We start from the raw sequence: 17,628 nt of genomic DNA on the forward strand, positions 1-17,628 counted from the left end.
TGTATTTCCGGCAATGCTCCCGCCAGATACTCGCGGCAAATGGCATTTTGAAAAAGTTAGAAATCGGCTGATAAAAAAATCTTGTATGCCCACGTTTTTTGGTTGTACATTCTTCATCCATCCTCCGATACTCACGGCGGAAGTTCATTCTCCCCTGTTTTTTCTCCTTCTCTCTATCTCTATGATGATCACGATGCATCAAAAATTCCATCCCCAATTAAAATACATACCTCCCGATTCACTCACGTAAAGACCGGTCGCCACCGCCACCTTCACCAGGTCGCGGTGGTTACTTTTGGTCTTGAGCGGAGAAAAGACGCCGGCCGGAGAGCCGGACTTCAATAATGGTGTTGCCGGCGGCAGATTCTTCATATAATCTATGTATAAATATAACGAAAATGAATTCAAAGGGTATGTTTATAGGAGAAGGTGATCAATTGAGTTATGCCTTCACTCTTTTAACCTTACAGCTCTCAATCTCTCCCTTGATCATTTTACTCACGGCTTTCCTCCTCAGACCTCTCGGTATTCCTCTCATGATTTCTCAAATCGTTGTAAGTCTCTCTCTCTCTCTCTCTCTCTGGTAACTTTAGATCAGCCCTGCCTGAAGAAAAAAACCTAGTTCTGCCCTTTCTTGTAAGATTATTTGTCACTAATGTTGATTATTCTTGATGATCTTATCAGGGAGGTATTATACTGGGTCCTTCATTTATGGGTCATATCCAAAACTTCTCAAAGACTTTGTTTCCTTTGAGAAGCTTACTAGCACTTGAAACAATTGCTAGTCTGGGAACCATTTTTTACCACTTTCTAATTGCACTACAAATGGATCCATGGATGATCTTGAAGACTGGAAAGAAAGAATTGCTTATTGGAATTTCTGTCATTTTCGTTCCGTTGGTGTTATCTCTAACAAGTTCTATCATTTTAATGGAGATTTTCACTATTGACCGTAGCGTTGCTCGAGCTCTTCCTTTTGTCGGTGGGGCAGAATCTATGACAGCTTTTCCCGTCGTTGCTTGCTTTCTCACTGAGCTGAGCTCAAAATCCTCAACTCCGAGTTTGGTCGAGTAGCTTTGTCGTCAACTATGGTTAGTGGGTTAGTAAGTTTTTCGATTGTAACAACTGCAATGCTTACGAAAGTAACACCAGGAACAGTAATAGAGATGCTTTCAACAATTGCTTGGGGTGCTGCTTTATTGATACTAATATTTTTCATTCGTAGTTTTGTCTTATGGATGATTAAACAAAACCCAGAGGGACAAATAATTCAACGGGAAGTTTTGAGCTTTGTAATTCTTTTAGTTTTGGTGGTTGCTCTTCTTAGTAGATTGGCAGGGTTACATTACCTTTTTGGTCCTTTCATGTTTGGTTTGGCTTTACCAGCTGGACCTCCTTTAGGATCAGAAATGGTGAAGAGGCTTGATTTTTTCACAACTTGGATGATCATGCCAGTATTCTTTGTACTATTAGGGTTGGAGATTGAGGTGTCAATCTTACAGTTGCGGAATGTCTTGATTATGGGATTAATCATTCTTATTAGTTCCTCTGGGAAGTTCATTGGAGCTTTGTTAGCTTCTCTTCACTGCAATATGCCCATGAAGGATGCACTCTCACTTGGCCTAACCATGACTGTCCAAGGCGTCCTCGAGCTTTCCATGTTTAAAACATTAAGGGACATCAAGGTACGACATACAAATACATACTATTCTCGTTTTCATCATTACCGATTAGTTTCCTTAAGCTCTCTCTTGCTATTTGAGACTTGATGTTTGAAATTCCAACTTAGTTTTCTCTAAATAAATCGCAGTTAATTGACAATGCGTCCTTTGTTCTCATGTCTATAATGATGTTGTTCGTAACTGGGGGTGTGACACCTATAATAAGATTCCTGTACAATTCAAGAAGATACTCACACCGAAGAAGAACGATTCTGCACTTAGAACCGAAAACTGAGTTCCGGATGCTGGTTTGTATCCAAAATCAAGAAAATGTCCCTGCGATGATCCATCTTCTAAAGGCATCCAATCCGATGATTGATAGTCGAATTAAGGTGTATGTGCTACATCTGGTGGAGCTTGCAGGACGTGCAAACCCTCTCTTCATCACCCACGAAAAGCATAAATCCTTATCTTTTACAAGAGGAAATTCAGGCAGAATTGTCAATGTTTTCAGACGTTTCGAGGAACAAAATATAGATAGCATGTCCGTGAAACCTTACACTGCTGTATCACCTTTTACGGCTATGCACAATGATGTTTGCTCAATGGCCTTCAACAAGAAGACTTCTCTCATAATCATCCCTTTCCACAAACAACAGGATATCAATGGCAGGCTGTTTTCACCCAATATTGGTTTTAAAACTGTGAACCAAAATATCCTTAACAAGGCTCCATGTTCTGTTGGTATCCTTCTTGACCGTGGTCTCCTCGGTGGATTTAGGTTCGTTTTTGCAAGTTGGCTAACATACCATATCTCGGTACTCTTTCTAGGCGGAGTCGATGATCATGAGACATTAGCTTATGGGGCTCGGATGTCCAAACACCCCACCATAAGCTTCACAGTGGTTAGAGTTGTTTCAGGTACTGACACAAAGGATTACATGGCGGAGAGAGAACAAGATGATGAAGTGGTTAGTGATTTAAGGCGAAGTATGGCAGGAAATGATCAGTTTGTGTATAGAGAGGAAGTTGCGAGTGACTTTCAAGAGTTCCGAAGTGTGACTGAATCCATGGAAAGTGATTATCAACTTATAATGGTAGGTAAAAACCATGACCCAGAGTTGTTATTTATGTTTGGACTTGAATGGAACGATGCTGCAGTGACAGAACTAGGGGTTGTTGGAGATATAATTGGGTCGGATGCAGGAGGAAAATCAACATTACTGGTGGTACAACAACAACGACAGCGAAAAAAACAAGAAACAACAAAGCATGCCTGAAAACCTATGCAAATACCGGATTGTGCAGTCCAAACTCTAGACAAGCCAAATTAAAACCTTTAGGTAAGTGTGTCACCCAAATGTGGTGACACTCAAAAAACAGAAACATCTATTGACACACTGTTCTCTGTTCATCTTTTTACAGTTGGGGAAGGTAGATTGAGAGTCTGCAAACATTTTGAAGACTAGAGCTGATAATATATATCTACATCGAAGAACAGGAGTCCATCATTTCACAGTGGATTTATGTTCACTGACGGGTTTCAGTGTCGGCACCACGAGATGGAGAGATCATAACTCTGTAAGTTCATTTTTCTTATATATTTTGATGTATGCTATAGTTCACTTCAGTATCTACTTGTTAAATGGAAAGAGCGAAGAAATGGTACTCTAAAGGTGAAGGTCCTTTCCAGTTTGAAGCATTTAAAATATTATACTTCCATGATTCGAAGGTGAACTTCTTTCCCTTTATGTCCCATATCATTGTTTTATTTAGCTACGCACTCAAAGCCCGAAAAAAAATAAGCGTTTACCTATTATTTTTAACTTTGTGGATATGCACATTACTCAACGATCTAGGTATGCGGCAAACCATTACCTCTGTTTTGTATGTTTGTCAAGCTTGTAGGAGTTTGCCTACCAAATTCTTCTTGGGTGGACCTTGTTTTCAGAAATCTAGTTAGTACACATAAAAAGAATCAGATACTTCAGGAGTTATATTGTTTGTTTAGTGGACCAACCACCCGGGCAGCCTGCAACTTGTGTGCATCTAGGTTATACTTGTGTGACTGTTTTGTAACTTGAGCTCACAACTGGACGGTCCCAGTGGAATATTCGAACAACATGACTAGTCTTCTTCTAAGGCTGTCTACTTTACCTTTTATTGTGAGGCTTCATCTTTCTCCTCGGAAGTTTTAGAGTCAACTTCAGCCTGAATTAGGGTTTCCATTCCCATAGAACCCGAGGAAGCAAATAGAGAACAAAAGTATTATCTTACATGTACTTTTACTGTATTTTGTGGTGAATATGTTATTTTTACAAGACAAGATCAACTTGAGATTGAATGGACGCTTTCGACTTTAGTTCTAAACCACTACTTGCTCTTTTACATCATACATGCTGCTCTTAGTTAGGAGCATGATTTTATTAGTCCTAGGTTATAAAGGAAGTTCTCCGATGTGGTACGGAAGATAACCAAGTGAGAATTTCCCACCTTGTATGTTAGGTTTTGAGTAGATATCTTTGATGTGTACAACTGTCTGGCGAATTTCACTCGAACTGCTTCGACTGTTTCATCTTGACTGGCGCTCCTGATGCTTCCGTCACACTGAACACATTCACAGCTTAGACACCATAGTAGCTACCTCAGCCTGTCTCACTGAAAACCCATTTTCTCTAAATATTTGTTTAACTTTAGACAGAAGCCGAACTCTACGATCACCGTAGAGTTCGAGTCGTATTCCCTCTATTATTCATGTAAGATAGCATCATCATATAAGATATTCTGAAGGACAACAGGTACAAAAAAATGATTTTCGACATAGTCGCCGACTTAGTACCTTTGATATTCGTTTTCCTACATCAATGTCATCCTTTTCATTGTCACAATCAGTGAAGCCTCCTTCCAGCACAACTAGAACCTGCAGATATTGTGGTGTTTGAACATTGTTTCTCTCTGTCCTCCTTAACCGCGAACCAGAAAAGTTGTTTGATTTTAGAGAGCCTATCAGGATCGTCGATAGGAACTCACTATCTACATCATTAATAGATACAACTGATGCTAATCTTGAATGATGAGTTGAGACTTCAGTACCTACTACAGTGCATTTGAGGTCTAAAAGAAATGCAAAGACTTCTGTCATCTGAGAGCAATCCGGGCCGGTCTCTCCCTGACAACTCAATTGCCGTGTGGTCGCTTGCAGCTTGGACACCAACGGATCTTCTCAAGGCCCAGAGGCTCATTGCTCGTGGGCCCCAATGACTGCGAACTTGAGTTTCAGAACAACTAATAATCCATTTGAGTAATGTCGTAGAAGAAGTTAATAATACCTTGGAGGATTCATTCTAATAACAAGCTTCTCAAATTCATCATCTATTAGGGAACTAGAAGAGTAATAAACACTCATTTCTTCCTCTTTGGGAGAAAAACGTTGTCCCTAAACTTCCTTTCGCTTCACATTGTCCAAAATTTCCTTTTCCTTCACATTTTTCCAAATTTCAATCAAACATAGAGTCTTATAAGAACAACATTCCCATTAAAAGAAATGTACACATACCAATTAGGCTTAATTGATGTGAAAAAAAAGTTATGAATAATTTAACTTATATAAGGAAGTGGGGGTTGTAACACCCTAAGCCTTGGTTGTTATAGATATTGTCCTCGTTTTTTGATACCCTAAGCCTTGGCCGTTATAGATATTGTCCCCGTTTTGTGACACCAAGGTAATAGCCCAACAAATACAAATACGAACCCGCCCGAAAGGCTTCGGCACTTACTAAGCTAGAACACACCTTTATAGCCAAGGCTCCCAAGCTATGTGGATTGTGGAACTACTACATTTATGCACTTCTTGGGAATTAGTTGTTTCTTATTATAAATGAGGTTTTATTCCTGGTGAAGGCCCCGCGAGAGCACCCAAAAAACCTCCAAATTTACTAAGCTAGATAACAACATGTAGCCTAGGCTCCAAACACTCTCCCAAGCGATTTAGGACTATTATAGGGCTACTCTCTCTTTGGGTGGAGAAGATGATCATTGGGGAGTCCCAATTCCCATCAAACTATAAGTTGAGAAATTGAATATTATGATGAGAACATAAACAATCCGTTTGTTGTACTAAGAGGATTGATAGCCTTCAAAATCTGAGTTGACATTGCCTCGCTTGAGCTTTGTTATGTGTTATTGGGTGAAAATGGGATTATATATATATATATATATATATATATATATAGAGAGAGAGAGAGAGAGAGAGAAGAAACTCTACTCTATTGAAGAATTATAAGAAACCAAACATTCAGACTTAAGAACACCAACAAAATCTTAAAGAACTTAGATTTTGTGATAGATGAAAACAAATGGGCGAACTCGAAAAAACCCAAATCCAGTATTTAATGATCTAATTTCCTGAATCATGAGAATCATCCTCTGAATGTTCATGTCCTTGGTGTTGCTGCTGCTGCTGCTGTTGGTGGTGGTGATGTTGCAGTTGCTGTTGTTGATGATGATGATGATAAAACTGGTTCAGTGCCTGAGAATTCATAACTCCAATATGACCTTCTTGAGAAAGACCAAGCTCCAAACCTGGAAGTTGTTGGTTACCACCCCAAATTGAACCAAAACTCATCTGACCCAGATTTGAACCAGGCATATCAAATCCATGAAACCCAATTCTAGTTACATAATTCGAGTTTTCGTTACCCAAATTCGATGTTGATTGTCCAGAAGAAGGAACAAACCCAGACCCAAATTCAGATGGCCATAAACTTGTAGTAGTAGTAAGTCCATGAGATCTACTCAAATCTCCAATTACATTCCAATTGGTTCTACTACTAGAACCAATAGAATTTGTTGTTCCTAAATCACCAATCTTTGTGTTTAATCCAACAGAAACAGAGTTTCCTTGATTAGAAACAGAACCACTAGCTGCTGAAGTAAGAAGAGAAGCAGGAATAGTTCCTGTTCCAGTTGCTGCTATTATTGATGGTTCAGCTTGTTGTAATAACCATTGAATTGTTTCACCATCAGATTTATGACCTAATTCTCTTGTCAATTGAAAAATTCTAGCTGCACATAAAGCTGGCATTCTAATTCTTCTTCCTCTTCCATCTACTTTTGTGTGTCTATCTTTGTTTGAACTTCTTTTTGGTGCTAATTGTTTCTTTCCTTCATCTTTTTCTCCAACTATGATACTGAAATCTTTCACTTCTGCTGTTCTTTTTTGCATCTTTTCTTCATGAAACTTTGATGATCTTTCTTTCTCTCACTTCTCTGGTTTGATCATGGAAATGGGTTTTTTTCAAAAAGGACTAAACTTTCATGGGTTTTCACTGTTTTTGGCAAAAAAAAAATGAGAACTTTGTTCAGAACTTTAGGTCAGATGATAACTGAAATAGTTAAGATCCCAAGATACCCATTAAATAATTTAGTAGTATGAGTTCTTTAACTCTGTTAGAGTTGTGTCATGTATCTACTAGTTTATGCTATCTTTCTCTCTCTACCTCTTTTTCTCTCTCATAGTTTTTTTCCTCATCTTTTTGTTTTCTTGTGATTTGTTTAAGTGTGTTCTCATTTGGGGATCTGGCTTCTTCTTGATTTGATAGCCACTTTAACTCCCAAATTTAACCTAAAAGACCACTCATATATGTGAAAGGTGTGATGTCTTTCAATTTCAGGGATTCCTTTTTTTTCTCTTCATTTTTTTTGTCATGATTAGAACAGCATCTCTTTGTAAGAGATTTTGAAATTTCCAATGTGTCAGTTTATGAGGGGTACACTTGGCATTCCATCATCTTGAAATAGGGAAAAGGTTGAATGAAAGGAAAGCACTAGACTCTTAATTGAGTTCACAAGACTTGAGTGGGAAAGGATGTTGATGGAGTTGCAACAATATTTTAAAAATTTGTGTGGACATACCTTACAGTCGGTCATCTGAACGTACAATTCTTTCCGATGATACTGATATATGGATGTTGACAGAGTTGAAATTATCTCTTGAACGACTTAGTCACGGTGGTCCGTCTGAACATATAACTCTCTCACGTAAGTGTTGGTTGTGAGTTGTCTACGTATTGACCTCGTGGATAACGTGCCTAAGACCCTCTCGTGTGAGAGGTTGTAGTTAGAAATCAGTCATTTGATTGTACACACAAATCTCTATTCTGTGAAAAATGGATCTATTCTAGATTAGTTTATGTCCATCTTCTTTTTACAAAAGAGGGTTTGAAGAGAGAGAATAATGCAATGTGGAGAGGAAAACTACAAAGACAAGTATCTAAGCCCTAAGTTGTAGTGGATACAACTATCTCCTAGAGAAACAAACATGAAATCCCTTAAAATCCTCTCAAGGCAAAGCTGCTTAATTTTGTCATTTTCATCTTATTTTGTGTAAAGTTATCCCAATTTTCAGGTAACCCTTGAAAAGCTTATGCAACTTGTACCACAGAATGATTGAGCATGACTAAGGCCATTTAATACATGTATAAAAGATAGTTGTCGATACAGTATCATAATAAGATAAAGGAAAAAAAGAGGTGAAAAATGACTATTGTTCTCAAATCTATCTCTCCTCTCTTGTTCTATTGTCCAAATATTTTGGTGGAGATCAAGTAGGCGGATAACTTTTTTTTTTTTGTTAAGAAGTAGGCGGATAACTTAGCATTGATAATATCCTCACGGACGTTTTACCATTGGATCGGCTGAGGGTTAGACTTTGAAGCAAGCTTCAGAATTTGACCCCAACCGATTAAAGTCGAGTGGGCTGGACGAGTAGCGACATTGTGCCTATTTTTGGACTCCTCCCGGCTCGTTTGGGCTAGGTAGGGACCTACTTTAGAAGTTCCCAATACTTTCTTATTGACAAATAAGTACAAAAATCAAACAAAATTTCTAAAACACCCAAAAAAATGTAAATAACAAGTATTAAATAACCTTGAACATACATAAACATAAGTGCAGATTACATTAATTAAGATGAATAATAAATCTAATTACTTGTTTTTAATATCATTTGATGAGATAGAAGCCGGATAGATGAATTTCTTAAGACCAGTGGCATCTAAAATCCTTTGACCTAATGGTTTCTTCTTTGAGTTGCCCGGGTCGGACACAAATAGTATACTGAAAATCCACTCCACCAACTCCGACACAAATACTTTGCATATGTATAGTGTCTTGAACCAGGATGGATCGGTTATGTTCCTGTCACCTCTACATACGCCATCCACGATAGTCTTCGCGTTTTCCTCCACCCCTCTTACGGGGAACATGCCGATTTGTGCCTGTTCAACCAAGATTCATATCAATTGTCAATCACAAAAGTAATTCAAACAATTACACTGGCTCGATCCAATTTTGGTAAAGGTACTTCTCTTAATGGCGGGCCAGGGTCGATCCAGGCGTTTAGGGGCCAACACTAGTTAAAATTGGAGCCGGTTTATGTATTTTATCCCAAACCATGGGCCTTTAATAATGTTGGGGTTCAGAGCAACCGCTTAGGTTGCTTTGGCTCTGGGTCGGCCTTGAGACGAATGGATATGTATGATATAGCAACGTATTTGTTTTGAACTAAAACTTACGTCTCTCCTTTCCGTATCTCGTTCAATGGCACCATCTTTGGAAAGGTGTTTGCCTTGTGTCATTTCTGATTCTATAAAACCCGGAGATACTATTGATATTTTGACTGAAGAACCTAATTCAACTCGTAGTGTCTCGAAAAAGTTCATCATTGCTGCTTTACTTGCCTGATAGAAAACATTATAATCAGACGAAACATTTTCGTTGACAAGAACCATAGAAATCAAATACATTATAATGATCATATGACCTAAAATTGTAGAAGGGTGCATACTTTAGGAGAAACTTACACCATAAAATATCATGTTGGGTGCATATAACCATGCAGCAAGGGAAGCAATCACAACAATCTTTCCTTTGCTCTCTCTTAGGTGAGGAATTGCAAAATGAGTTGGATAAATTGATCCCCAAAAATTCACATTCTACACCATTGAAGAAAATTGTGTTTTTATAATGCTTAAGAAACAAGAACTTAAACATAAACATAAACATATTAATACCGATATAACGAGGATTTGAACATTCTACTATTCACACAACAAACCACACTCTTTACTACTTCACTATTACTCGAATAGTTAAATTCTGTTCATGTTTCATTCACAATGTTATAATTTTAGTCCTGTTCATGTTTCATTCACAATGTTATAATTTTAGTCCAGAGTATATTAATATAAGGCCTATATGGTAATATCGCTATATTATAGGGCGATCCCGAAAGCAACCACTTGGCTTGTCTCTGGCCCGAGCCGAGGGGGGACTTCATATCCATATCAATGATTAATGCTACTTATACATAGCCCATAACCATAATGAATGCAATACCTCCAGTCCAACAACTTTGTTAAAAACAGTCGAACAACCCCTTTTGTTGAAATCGTTTTACTTAAAGACATCAAACTCAATTATTAAGTATGAGAATGCTACGATCACTTTGAGTTTGACCAATCAAAGTCTCAAGGCAATGTATTGACGTCAGAATATGTATTTTTAACTTTAAATAATTAAAATTTCCAAAACAACATTAGATTGTTTACTATGGACTTGAGGCCGATGTTCTCATCTCCTACATATTTTTCTCCTTCTCTTATTATCATAAGGTCAAGTGAAGGGTCAAGTAAGAAGACATCATATCTTAACGTTTCCAAAATAGTTGATGAAAATATGTAGTTAGAAATATATCACATCAACTTTTGAGTCAAAGTCGGTATCAGACTCGAGCATTACTCTATTAACTAGGAGGTAAAAGGATTAAATACCATAAGTTGGTTGGGAAGAGTGATATCAGTCGCCTCCTCGAATGAGTAAGAACTTGTTATTCCCGCATTATTCACCAAATGATCCACTATAAAACGAATAATCAAATCGATAAGACGTTCCTAAACAATTATTCTTAAGAATAGTTTAAGTTAAGTAGTGAATGAAGTTATACTTACAACATCCAAAGTGAGTAATGGTGTCTTGAACAAATTTTCGACAATCCTCAACTTTGGAAACATCAGATGGACAGATTAAAACATCGGGAGATCCTAACTCGCGAGCCTTCTCTGCTACTTCTCTTAGACGACTTTCTCTTCGAGCAACTAGTACTAGTCTTGCTCCTTTCTTAGCATATGCATATGCCAGATTCTGCACTCACCATTACCACACTATTAACACCAACTTATGATAATGATACATTCTCACTCTGAGAGAGAGACTAGGGTTCGAATCTTACTGTTTCTAAAGAAAAAAAAAGTCAACTTAACGTATATGTGGAGAGAGAGAGAAAGAGAGAGAGAGAGAACCTCTCCGATGCCGGACGATGCACCGGTAATAAGGACAACTTTGCCCTTCAAATCTTCAATGGAAAATGATCTGTAAATGAATGAAATAAGTCTGTAAATGAGGGTGAGAGGTAAGGTGATAAGGATACCAATGACAAGGAAAGGAGGAACCACTAAATTCATGATCTCATGAATCAACTCCATTGCTTCAAATTCCAACAAGAACCCCAAGAACCAGAGATGAAAAATGATAAATTAGTTTGTAGAGGAAAATGGGTCTAGTGTTTTAATATAAAGGACCATGTAAAATAGAAACACTTTCCAGGGGATGGTTGGATATATTAAAAACTATGTGATATGTTAGCTGATTTGGGTAGATCACAACCAAATGATAAAAACTCTATTCCAGACGTAATTAGTAGTCTGTTTGTATATAAAGACCTCTCATGTTAGAGGTTTGATTCTCATACCGGCCACTAGTAGTCTCGAAGTAATCAGTGCCAACCCCAAATTTAGCAAAAAAAAAAAATTTATATCAGGAGGATGCTCATTATTTGTATGGTAAATCAGTTGGCAACAAAGCCAATATCTTTGATTATTGAGCATTAGTGAAATTTAAGCCAGACCTACTTTCATAAAAAAGAATAAAAAATAGACATGCAGTGTCAGTGTCAAGTATTCAAATACATTAAATGATCACAACTACTTGTACTAACACTTGGGAGGACTATTGACAGATACCTGTATAATTTATTGTAGATTGAACTTGATTTTAAGAGGTCTTGTACTTGTTGTTCACAAGACTTTACATGTGTCTCACTAATCTCTTTAGGGGGTAGTGGAGCAAGACTTTCGCGGACTCTTGAGAGTCCGGGAAAGTCTGAGGCATTCAAATCCAGACATTTGAGAGTCCACGAAAGTCTGAGGCATTCAAATCCAGACATTTGAGAGTCCACGAAAGTCTGCGGCATTCAAATCCAGACATTTGAGAGTCTATGAAAGTCCGAGGCATTCGATTGTAGACAAAATATGTCCCAGACTTTGGTGGACTTCATAGTTTGATGAATTTGTGAAGGATTTGGGACAAATATGGAAGCCAAAATGTCTTTCAAAAAACAAGAGACATTTGAAGTCCATCATGTGATCAAACAACAATAATAATATTAAAATAATAAATGTCTACCAAATGTCCATCAATGTCCACAAATATTCACAGATGTTTACGAAAGTCGAAAAATATATTTTTGAAATGTTAGTATAAATATATTATTTCATGTGATTAAACAATAATAATAATATTAAAATAATAAATGTCTACCAAATGTCCATCAATGTCCACAAATATTCACAGATGTCTACGAAAGTCGAAAAATATATTTTTGAAATGTTAGTATAAACATATTATTTCATGTGATTAAACAATAATAATAATATTAAAATAGTAAATGTCTACCAAATGTCCATCAATGTCCACAATATTTACAGATGTCTGCGAAAGTCGAAAAATATATTTTTGAAATGTTAGTATAAATATATTATTTCATGTAATTAAAAAATAATAATAATAATATTAAAATAATAAATATCTACCAAATGTCCATCAATGTCCACAAATATTCACAGATGTTTACGAAAGTCGAAAAATATATTTTTGAAATGTTAGTATTAATATATTATTTCATGTGATTAAATAATAATAATAATATTAAAATAATAAATGTCTACCAAATGTCCATCAATGTCCACAAATATTCACAGATGTCTATAAAAGTCGAAAAATATATTTTTGATTAGCACAAATATAATATGCATTACACATTTTGTCAATGGACTCAAGATCTTAAAATGTCCCCGGGACATTTTGTCTATGGATCAAATGTCTTGAAATGTCTATAAAGACATTTTGTCTACAAACTCTCAATGTCTTGAAAATGTCTATGAACACATGTTGTCTATAATAACTCATCCGAAATGTCTTGAAATGTCTACGGGACATTTTGTCTATGAAAGTCTGTGAAAGTCCCGCTCCACTACCCCCCTATACTTGACAAAATGTGGTTAGACATTAAAATGATCACTACTTATTTTAGGGTAGATATTTCTTAAATGTTAGGATGTGTTAATCTTGTATATAAATGTGCTAGACGACAAATTTTTGGATGCATAAGGCATAGCTAAGTACATATTAGACCCAAAAAAACTCTCTGACGCCTATAATGGCGCCTCTTTCTGAACCAACTGGTTCTTTACCAAATCTTGATCTTTCTCTAATCTCTTCAACTACTACAACCAATACCATTACAGATAAAACAATGGAAGAGAAGGAATTTGAAGATGTGGTAAAACTTATGGGATCATTGATGGATGAAACACCCCCCTCCATTGAAGTCTCTTTCTCAGAAACAGAAGTGAAACCATCCTCGGAATGGCGACGGAGCTTGGCAATCCAATTGATTTCAAAGAAAACATACCCAATCAATGTTCTTAAGGAAATACTACAATCAATGTGGAAACCAATTGGTACAATCATTATCAAAGAATTCTATGAGGAGTCTTATTTGATCCAATTTGAGAAAATTGGTGACCTAGAACAGGTAACTGAGAATACTCCTTGGTACATACATGACGACCTAGTGGTTATAGAGCGTTGTAGTAGAAACAAATTGCCAGAAAAATATTGTTTCGACAAAGCAGATTTTAATATTCAACTCCATGGACTCCCAATCGAATACTTAACTCATACAGCAATAAGGAAAATCTGCTCGGAACTAGGAGAACCAAGTTTGATTAAGGATGAAGAAACCACCAAATGGGGTAAATATGCCAGAGCTAAAGTCCAATTCAACATTCTTAAAGAACTCCCCTCTCGAGTAACAATCAATTTGACGGACGGAACAAAATGTGAGGTTCAGGTAAAGTATGAAAAACTCAATAAATTTTGCTTCTTCTGTGGTAAAGTTGGTCATATTATTAAGAACTGTCTACTACATTCCAATATGAGGGAAGCTATTTCAGATGATTGGTCTGAGGAACTACAGATAAAAGCAAAAGAACTACTAAAACCGAGATTCAACGCTGATATCCGGGCTGAATTCCGTAGCAGACATACTGATGAACTTCGAGGAAAAACAACAATTAGAGGAGAGAATGGTGATCGGAACCGGGAGCCGGAACAAAGATTCGTCGGAGATAACGGTCCGTCTGAAAAGGAAAGATTTGCAAATAATGAAATTGGAAAGTCTAAATCTCGGATTGAAAATGATTTGGTAACTGCTACTATTAATTCTAATTACCAACAGGAAATTGGAAACATTACTACCACTAAAGAAGGAAAAATGGAGAATAAAAAAGGCAAGCAAGATATGGGCAAAGATTGTTCATCACAACGGTCATTAGGAGTGATTTCCACGCAGGCAATACGTGTCGCCAAAATATTCGCTGACTCGGCAAAGACAAAACAAAAGATGACACTGGCGAATATTGCAGGTAAGCGACACGAAAAGAGTGTCCGACATGACACTACTCCTGGCAAAACAAACTCTAAACTCGGTTTAGACGAGAATGACATTAATACAGGAAGCAACAAAACTATCCAAATACAATATTCAAGTGGCATTACTGATATGGAAGTGGAAGACAATAACCAAGGAGAATTGTCTATCATCAGCACGCCTCATTACTCATTGAAGGATAGTGCAGCAAAATCAACTAGTAAGAAATCTGGGTGGAAAAGGCTAGCAAGATCAAAGGACATCACAGAAGCTCAACCAACTACTAAATGTTCTATTTTAGAGAAAAGAGTTAGAGAGGAACCAACATTGGATGAGACAATGACAAAGAAGAAAGGTAAAATAAGTCCTTCAGAATCAAGCAATACACGGGCATTGGCGGCCAGCCCTGAAAGGCCGCTAGGTAAATGATAGTTTTGAGTTGGAATTGTCGGGGAGTGGGGAATGCTCCGACAATTCAAACCTTGAACTCATTCCTCCGGGCAACTAAACCAAGCATAGCATTTTTGTCCGAAACTAAGCTATCAGAAATTTCTTCGAAAAGATGGATCACAAGAATAAATTATCCTCACCACTGTGTAGTACCTTCAAATGGGTTGAGTGGGGGTCTTTGGATGTTATGGGACGACAACATAAAAGTAGAAATCATGTCCACTTCTTTACACCACATTCATGCTAGAATCAAGATGATTGACAACCATCAAAAATGGAGTCTTCTTTGTGTGTACGGACCACCGTCAAGGAATGAGAGAGGGAACTTTTGGGAATTTATGAGGAATTTTGATGAACAGGTTACTGAACCATGGTGTGCAATTGGCGATTTTAATGCGGTTTGTAATAGCAAGGAAAAATGGGGAGGATCGAAGTTAGATAACAGAGCAGCCACCTTATTCAGAACTATGATTAACGATTGTAACCTCATGGATTTGGGTTATTCAGGGCCTGCATATACTTGGGCAAATGGTAGGGAGAATTCATCACATATCAGAGAAAGATTGGATAGAGTGTTGGTTAACCCGGATTGGCGACTACGATATCCGACTGCTCAGGTCAAACACCTTCCTAGGTTTAACAGTGATCATGCTCCGATTATGCTGAACCTTTATAAACGAAAGCCAATTGGTAAACCACCTTTCAAATTCGAAGCTTTTTGGACTCAACAACCAGACTTCATGGAAATGGTTGATAAGGGATGGAATGAGTTGAGTGGGCATTGCCTTGACAAATTACCCAAGCTAGCTGATTGTATGAAGAATTGGAGTCGTGAAACAGTGGGAAATCTATTCCACCAAATAAAAGAGTATCAAGTCAAACTGTTACTGGTTCAAAACAAACAACCATCGGAAGAAACCATAAAGGAAGAGAAGAACATTCAAGCTCAATTAGCTGAGTTGCATAGAAAAGAAGAACAATTTTGGGGGCAGAGAGCGAAGAAGATGTGGATCAATGATAACGATCGTAATACTAAATTTTTCCACTTGTCAGTTCTGAATAGAAGGAAAAAAAATCAAATTTGTGCACTTAAGCTAGCAGATCAGCATTGGTCATCTGACCAGGAAAAAATTGCTACTAGACTTGTTGATCATTTTTTCTCGGCATCTCGAGCAGAAACTGTGAGCAATTTACCGGCAAATCTGGTGCTTTCAGAAACTCCATTGGGCGAAGAACAAAGTGAAATGCTTGGTAAACCACCTAACCATGATGAAATCTTTGCAGTTATTAAAGAAATGGGCTCTTACAAATCACCAGGACCTGATGGCTTCTCTGCTTTGTTCTATAAAAAATGTTGGACTATTGTAGGTGATGAGGTAACAAGACTTATACAATCTGCTTTCGAAACAGGGAGACTACCAAATAATCTGAATCATACATTTCTTGCATTAATCCCAAAGATTCAACACCCTGAAACTCCAGTTGATTTCAGACCAATTTCTCTTTGTAATGTATTATATAAGGTCATAACCAAAATACTAACCAAAAGGATTAGTCCTCTATTATCTGATATGATTTCGCAGGTGCAAAATGCTTTCGTGCCGGGCAGACAAATTACCGACAACATAATTGTGGCTCAAGAGATGTTCCACTATCTAAAGCAAACCACGGCAAAATCAGGATCATTTGCTCTTAAGGTAGACATGGCAAAGGCATATGACAGAGTAAACTGGAAATTTCTAAGTGATGTTCTGACCTCATTTGGGATAACAGGTAGAGCACATTCTCTGATCATGAGTTGTGTTACTACTCCCTCATTTTCAGTATTGGTTAACGGTAGACCGAAAGGCAGATTCACTAGTGAAAGAGGACTCAGACAGGGATGTCCATTAAGCCCATATCTTTTCATTTTGTGCTCAGAAACCTTAAGCAAAATGGTAACAAAGTCGGAGGCAGATGGGGTATTCAAAGGGTTGAAAGTGAATAGGTATGCACCTTCGGTAAGTCACCTAATGTTTGCAGATGACCTCTTCTTTTTTGGCCAATCAACAGAAGAAAACATTATGCACCTCAAAAGCATTCTAGAGAAGTATTCTGAGTACTCGGGACAGTCAATAAACTATCACAAGTCAGCTATACATTTTAGTAAGAATTGTACCAGAGAGAGGAGGAACCAGGTTATCGAATTGTTGGGAGTCTCCGAAATGAAGAATGCCGACAAATACTTGGGTAACTATCTGCTAAAACCTAAATACCTAAATAGTTCATATGATTTTTTGGTAGAGAAGATATCTAATAAATTATCAGGTTGGAAAAGACATACTCTCTCACATGCAGGTAGGGCGATACTACTTAAGAATGAACTCGCAACGATTCCAGTCTATTATCTATCTACAAATCTGGTTCCAAAAGCCGTGCTTGGCAAGATAGAAAAAATTCAAAGAGATTTCTGGTGGGGTCATGAACCAGATAAGAAAAGACTACATTACTTGAATTGGAAAAAGCTCAAGAAAAGTTTGAAAAGTGGTGGTTTAGGAATCCGAGATATGGGTCAGGTGAATATGGCATTGGTCGGAAAACTAGTATGGAGATTTCTTAGTGAACCGGAAGCTTTATGGGTGAAGTTATTAAAGGCCAAGTATTTGAAACAAGACAACTTTTGGACTCATAATAGTCAATCAACTGCTA

General features: G+C 37.4%; 2 protein-coding genes and 1 pseudogene across 3 annotated transcripts; 1 reads left to right on the forward strand and 2 right to left on the reverse strand.

Moving 5' to 3' along the window:
- The first annotated feature begins 230 nt into the window (after positions 1–230).
- Positions 231–3,386, forward strand: LOC147542430 (cation/H(+) antiporter 15-like). Its single transcript, XM_086635039.1, is given in 5 exon segments — positions 231–554; positions 685–1,029; positions 1,032–1,685; positions 1,811–3,004; positions 3,087–3,386. Coding segments are annotated over 4 exon segments (2,340 nt in total). The 5' UTR covers positions 231–344; the 3' UTR covers positions 2,942–3,004; positions 3,087–3,386.
- A 2,524-nt stretch (positions 3,387–5,910) lies between these two features.
- On the reverse strand, positions 5,911–7,334 carry LOC147542431 (transcription factor TCP20 pseudogene; annotated as a pseudogene). The gene has a single exon (XR_015223481.1). The product of XR_015223481.1 is annotated as a transcription factor TCP20 pseudogene (transcript).
- A 1,230-nt stretch (positions 7,335–8,564) lies between these two features.
- Positions 8,565–11,632, reverse strand: LOC147542432 (11-beta-hydroxysteroid dehydrogenase 1A-like). Its single transcript, XM_086633672.1, has 6 exons — positions 11,021–11,632; positions 10,670–10,862; positions 10,493–10,578; positions 9,524–9,655; positions 9,236–9,400; positions 8,565–8,938 (listed from the first exon to the last, which is right to left on the reverse strand). The coding sequence occupies exons 1-6, from the start codon at positions 11,201–11,203 to the stop codon at positions 8,648–8,650; spliced, it is 1,050 nt and encodes a 349-aa protein (XP_086489798.1). The 5' UTR covers positions 11,204–11,632; the 3' UTR covers positions 8,565–8,647.
- Between the last annotated feature and the right edge of the window lie 5,996 nt (positions 11,633–17,628).

This window comes from Eschscholzia californica, unplaced genomic scaffold (genome assembly GCF_041429995.1).
Source record: "Eschscholzia californica isolate CP2 unplaced genomic scaffold, dmEscCali1.0.p SCAF_4, whole genome shotgun sequence".
Taxonomy (NCBI): Eukaryota; Viridiplantae; Streptophyta; class Magnoliopsida; order Ranunculales; family Papaveraceae; genus Eschscholzia; species Eschscholzia californica.

Excerpts from the sequence above, each read along its gene's own strand:
- LOC147542432 (XM_086633672.1), bottom strand. The coding sequence starts at position 11,203 with ATGGAGTTGATTCATGAGATCATGAATTTAGTGGTTCCTCCTTTCCTT. Across the intron at positions 9,656-10,492 it reads CTCTTCCCAACCAACTTATG|AATGTGAATTTTTGGGGATC; the intron begins GTATTTAATCCT and ends TCAATGGTGTAG. Across the intron at positions 8,939-9,235 it reads GAGATACGGAAAGGAGAGAC|GCACAAATCGGCATGTTCCC; the intron begins GTAAGTTTTAGT and ends TTGGTTGAACAG.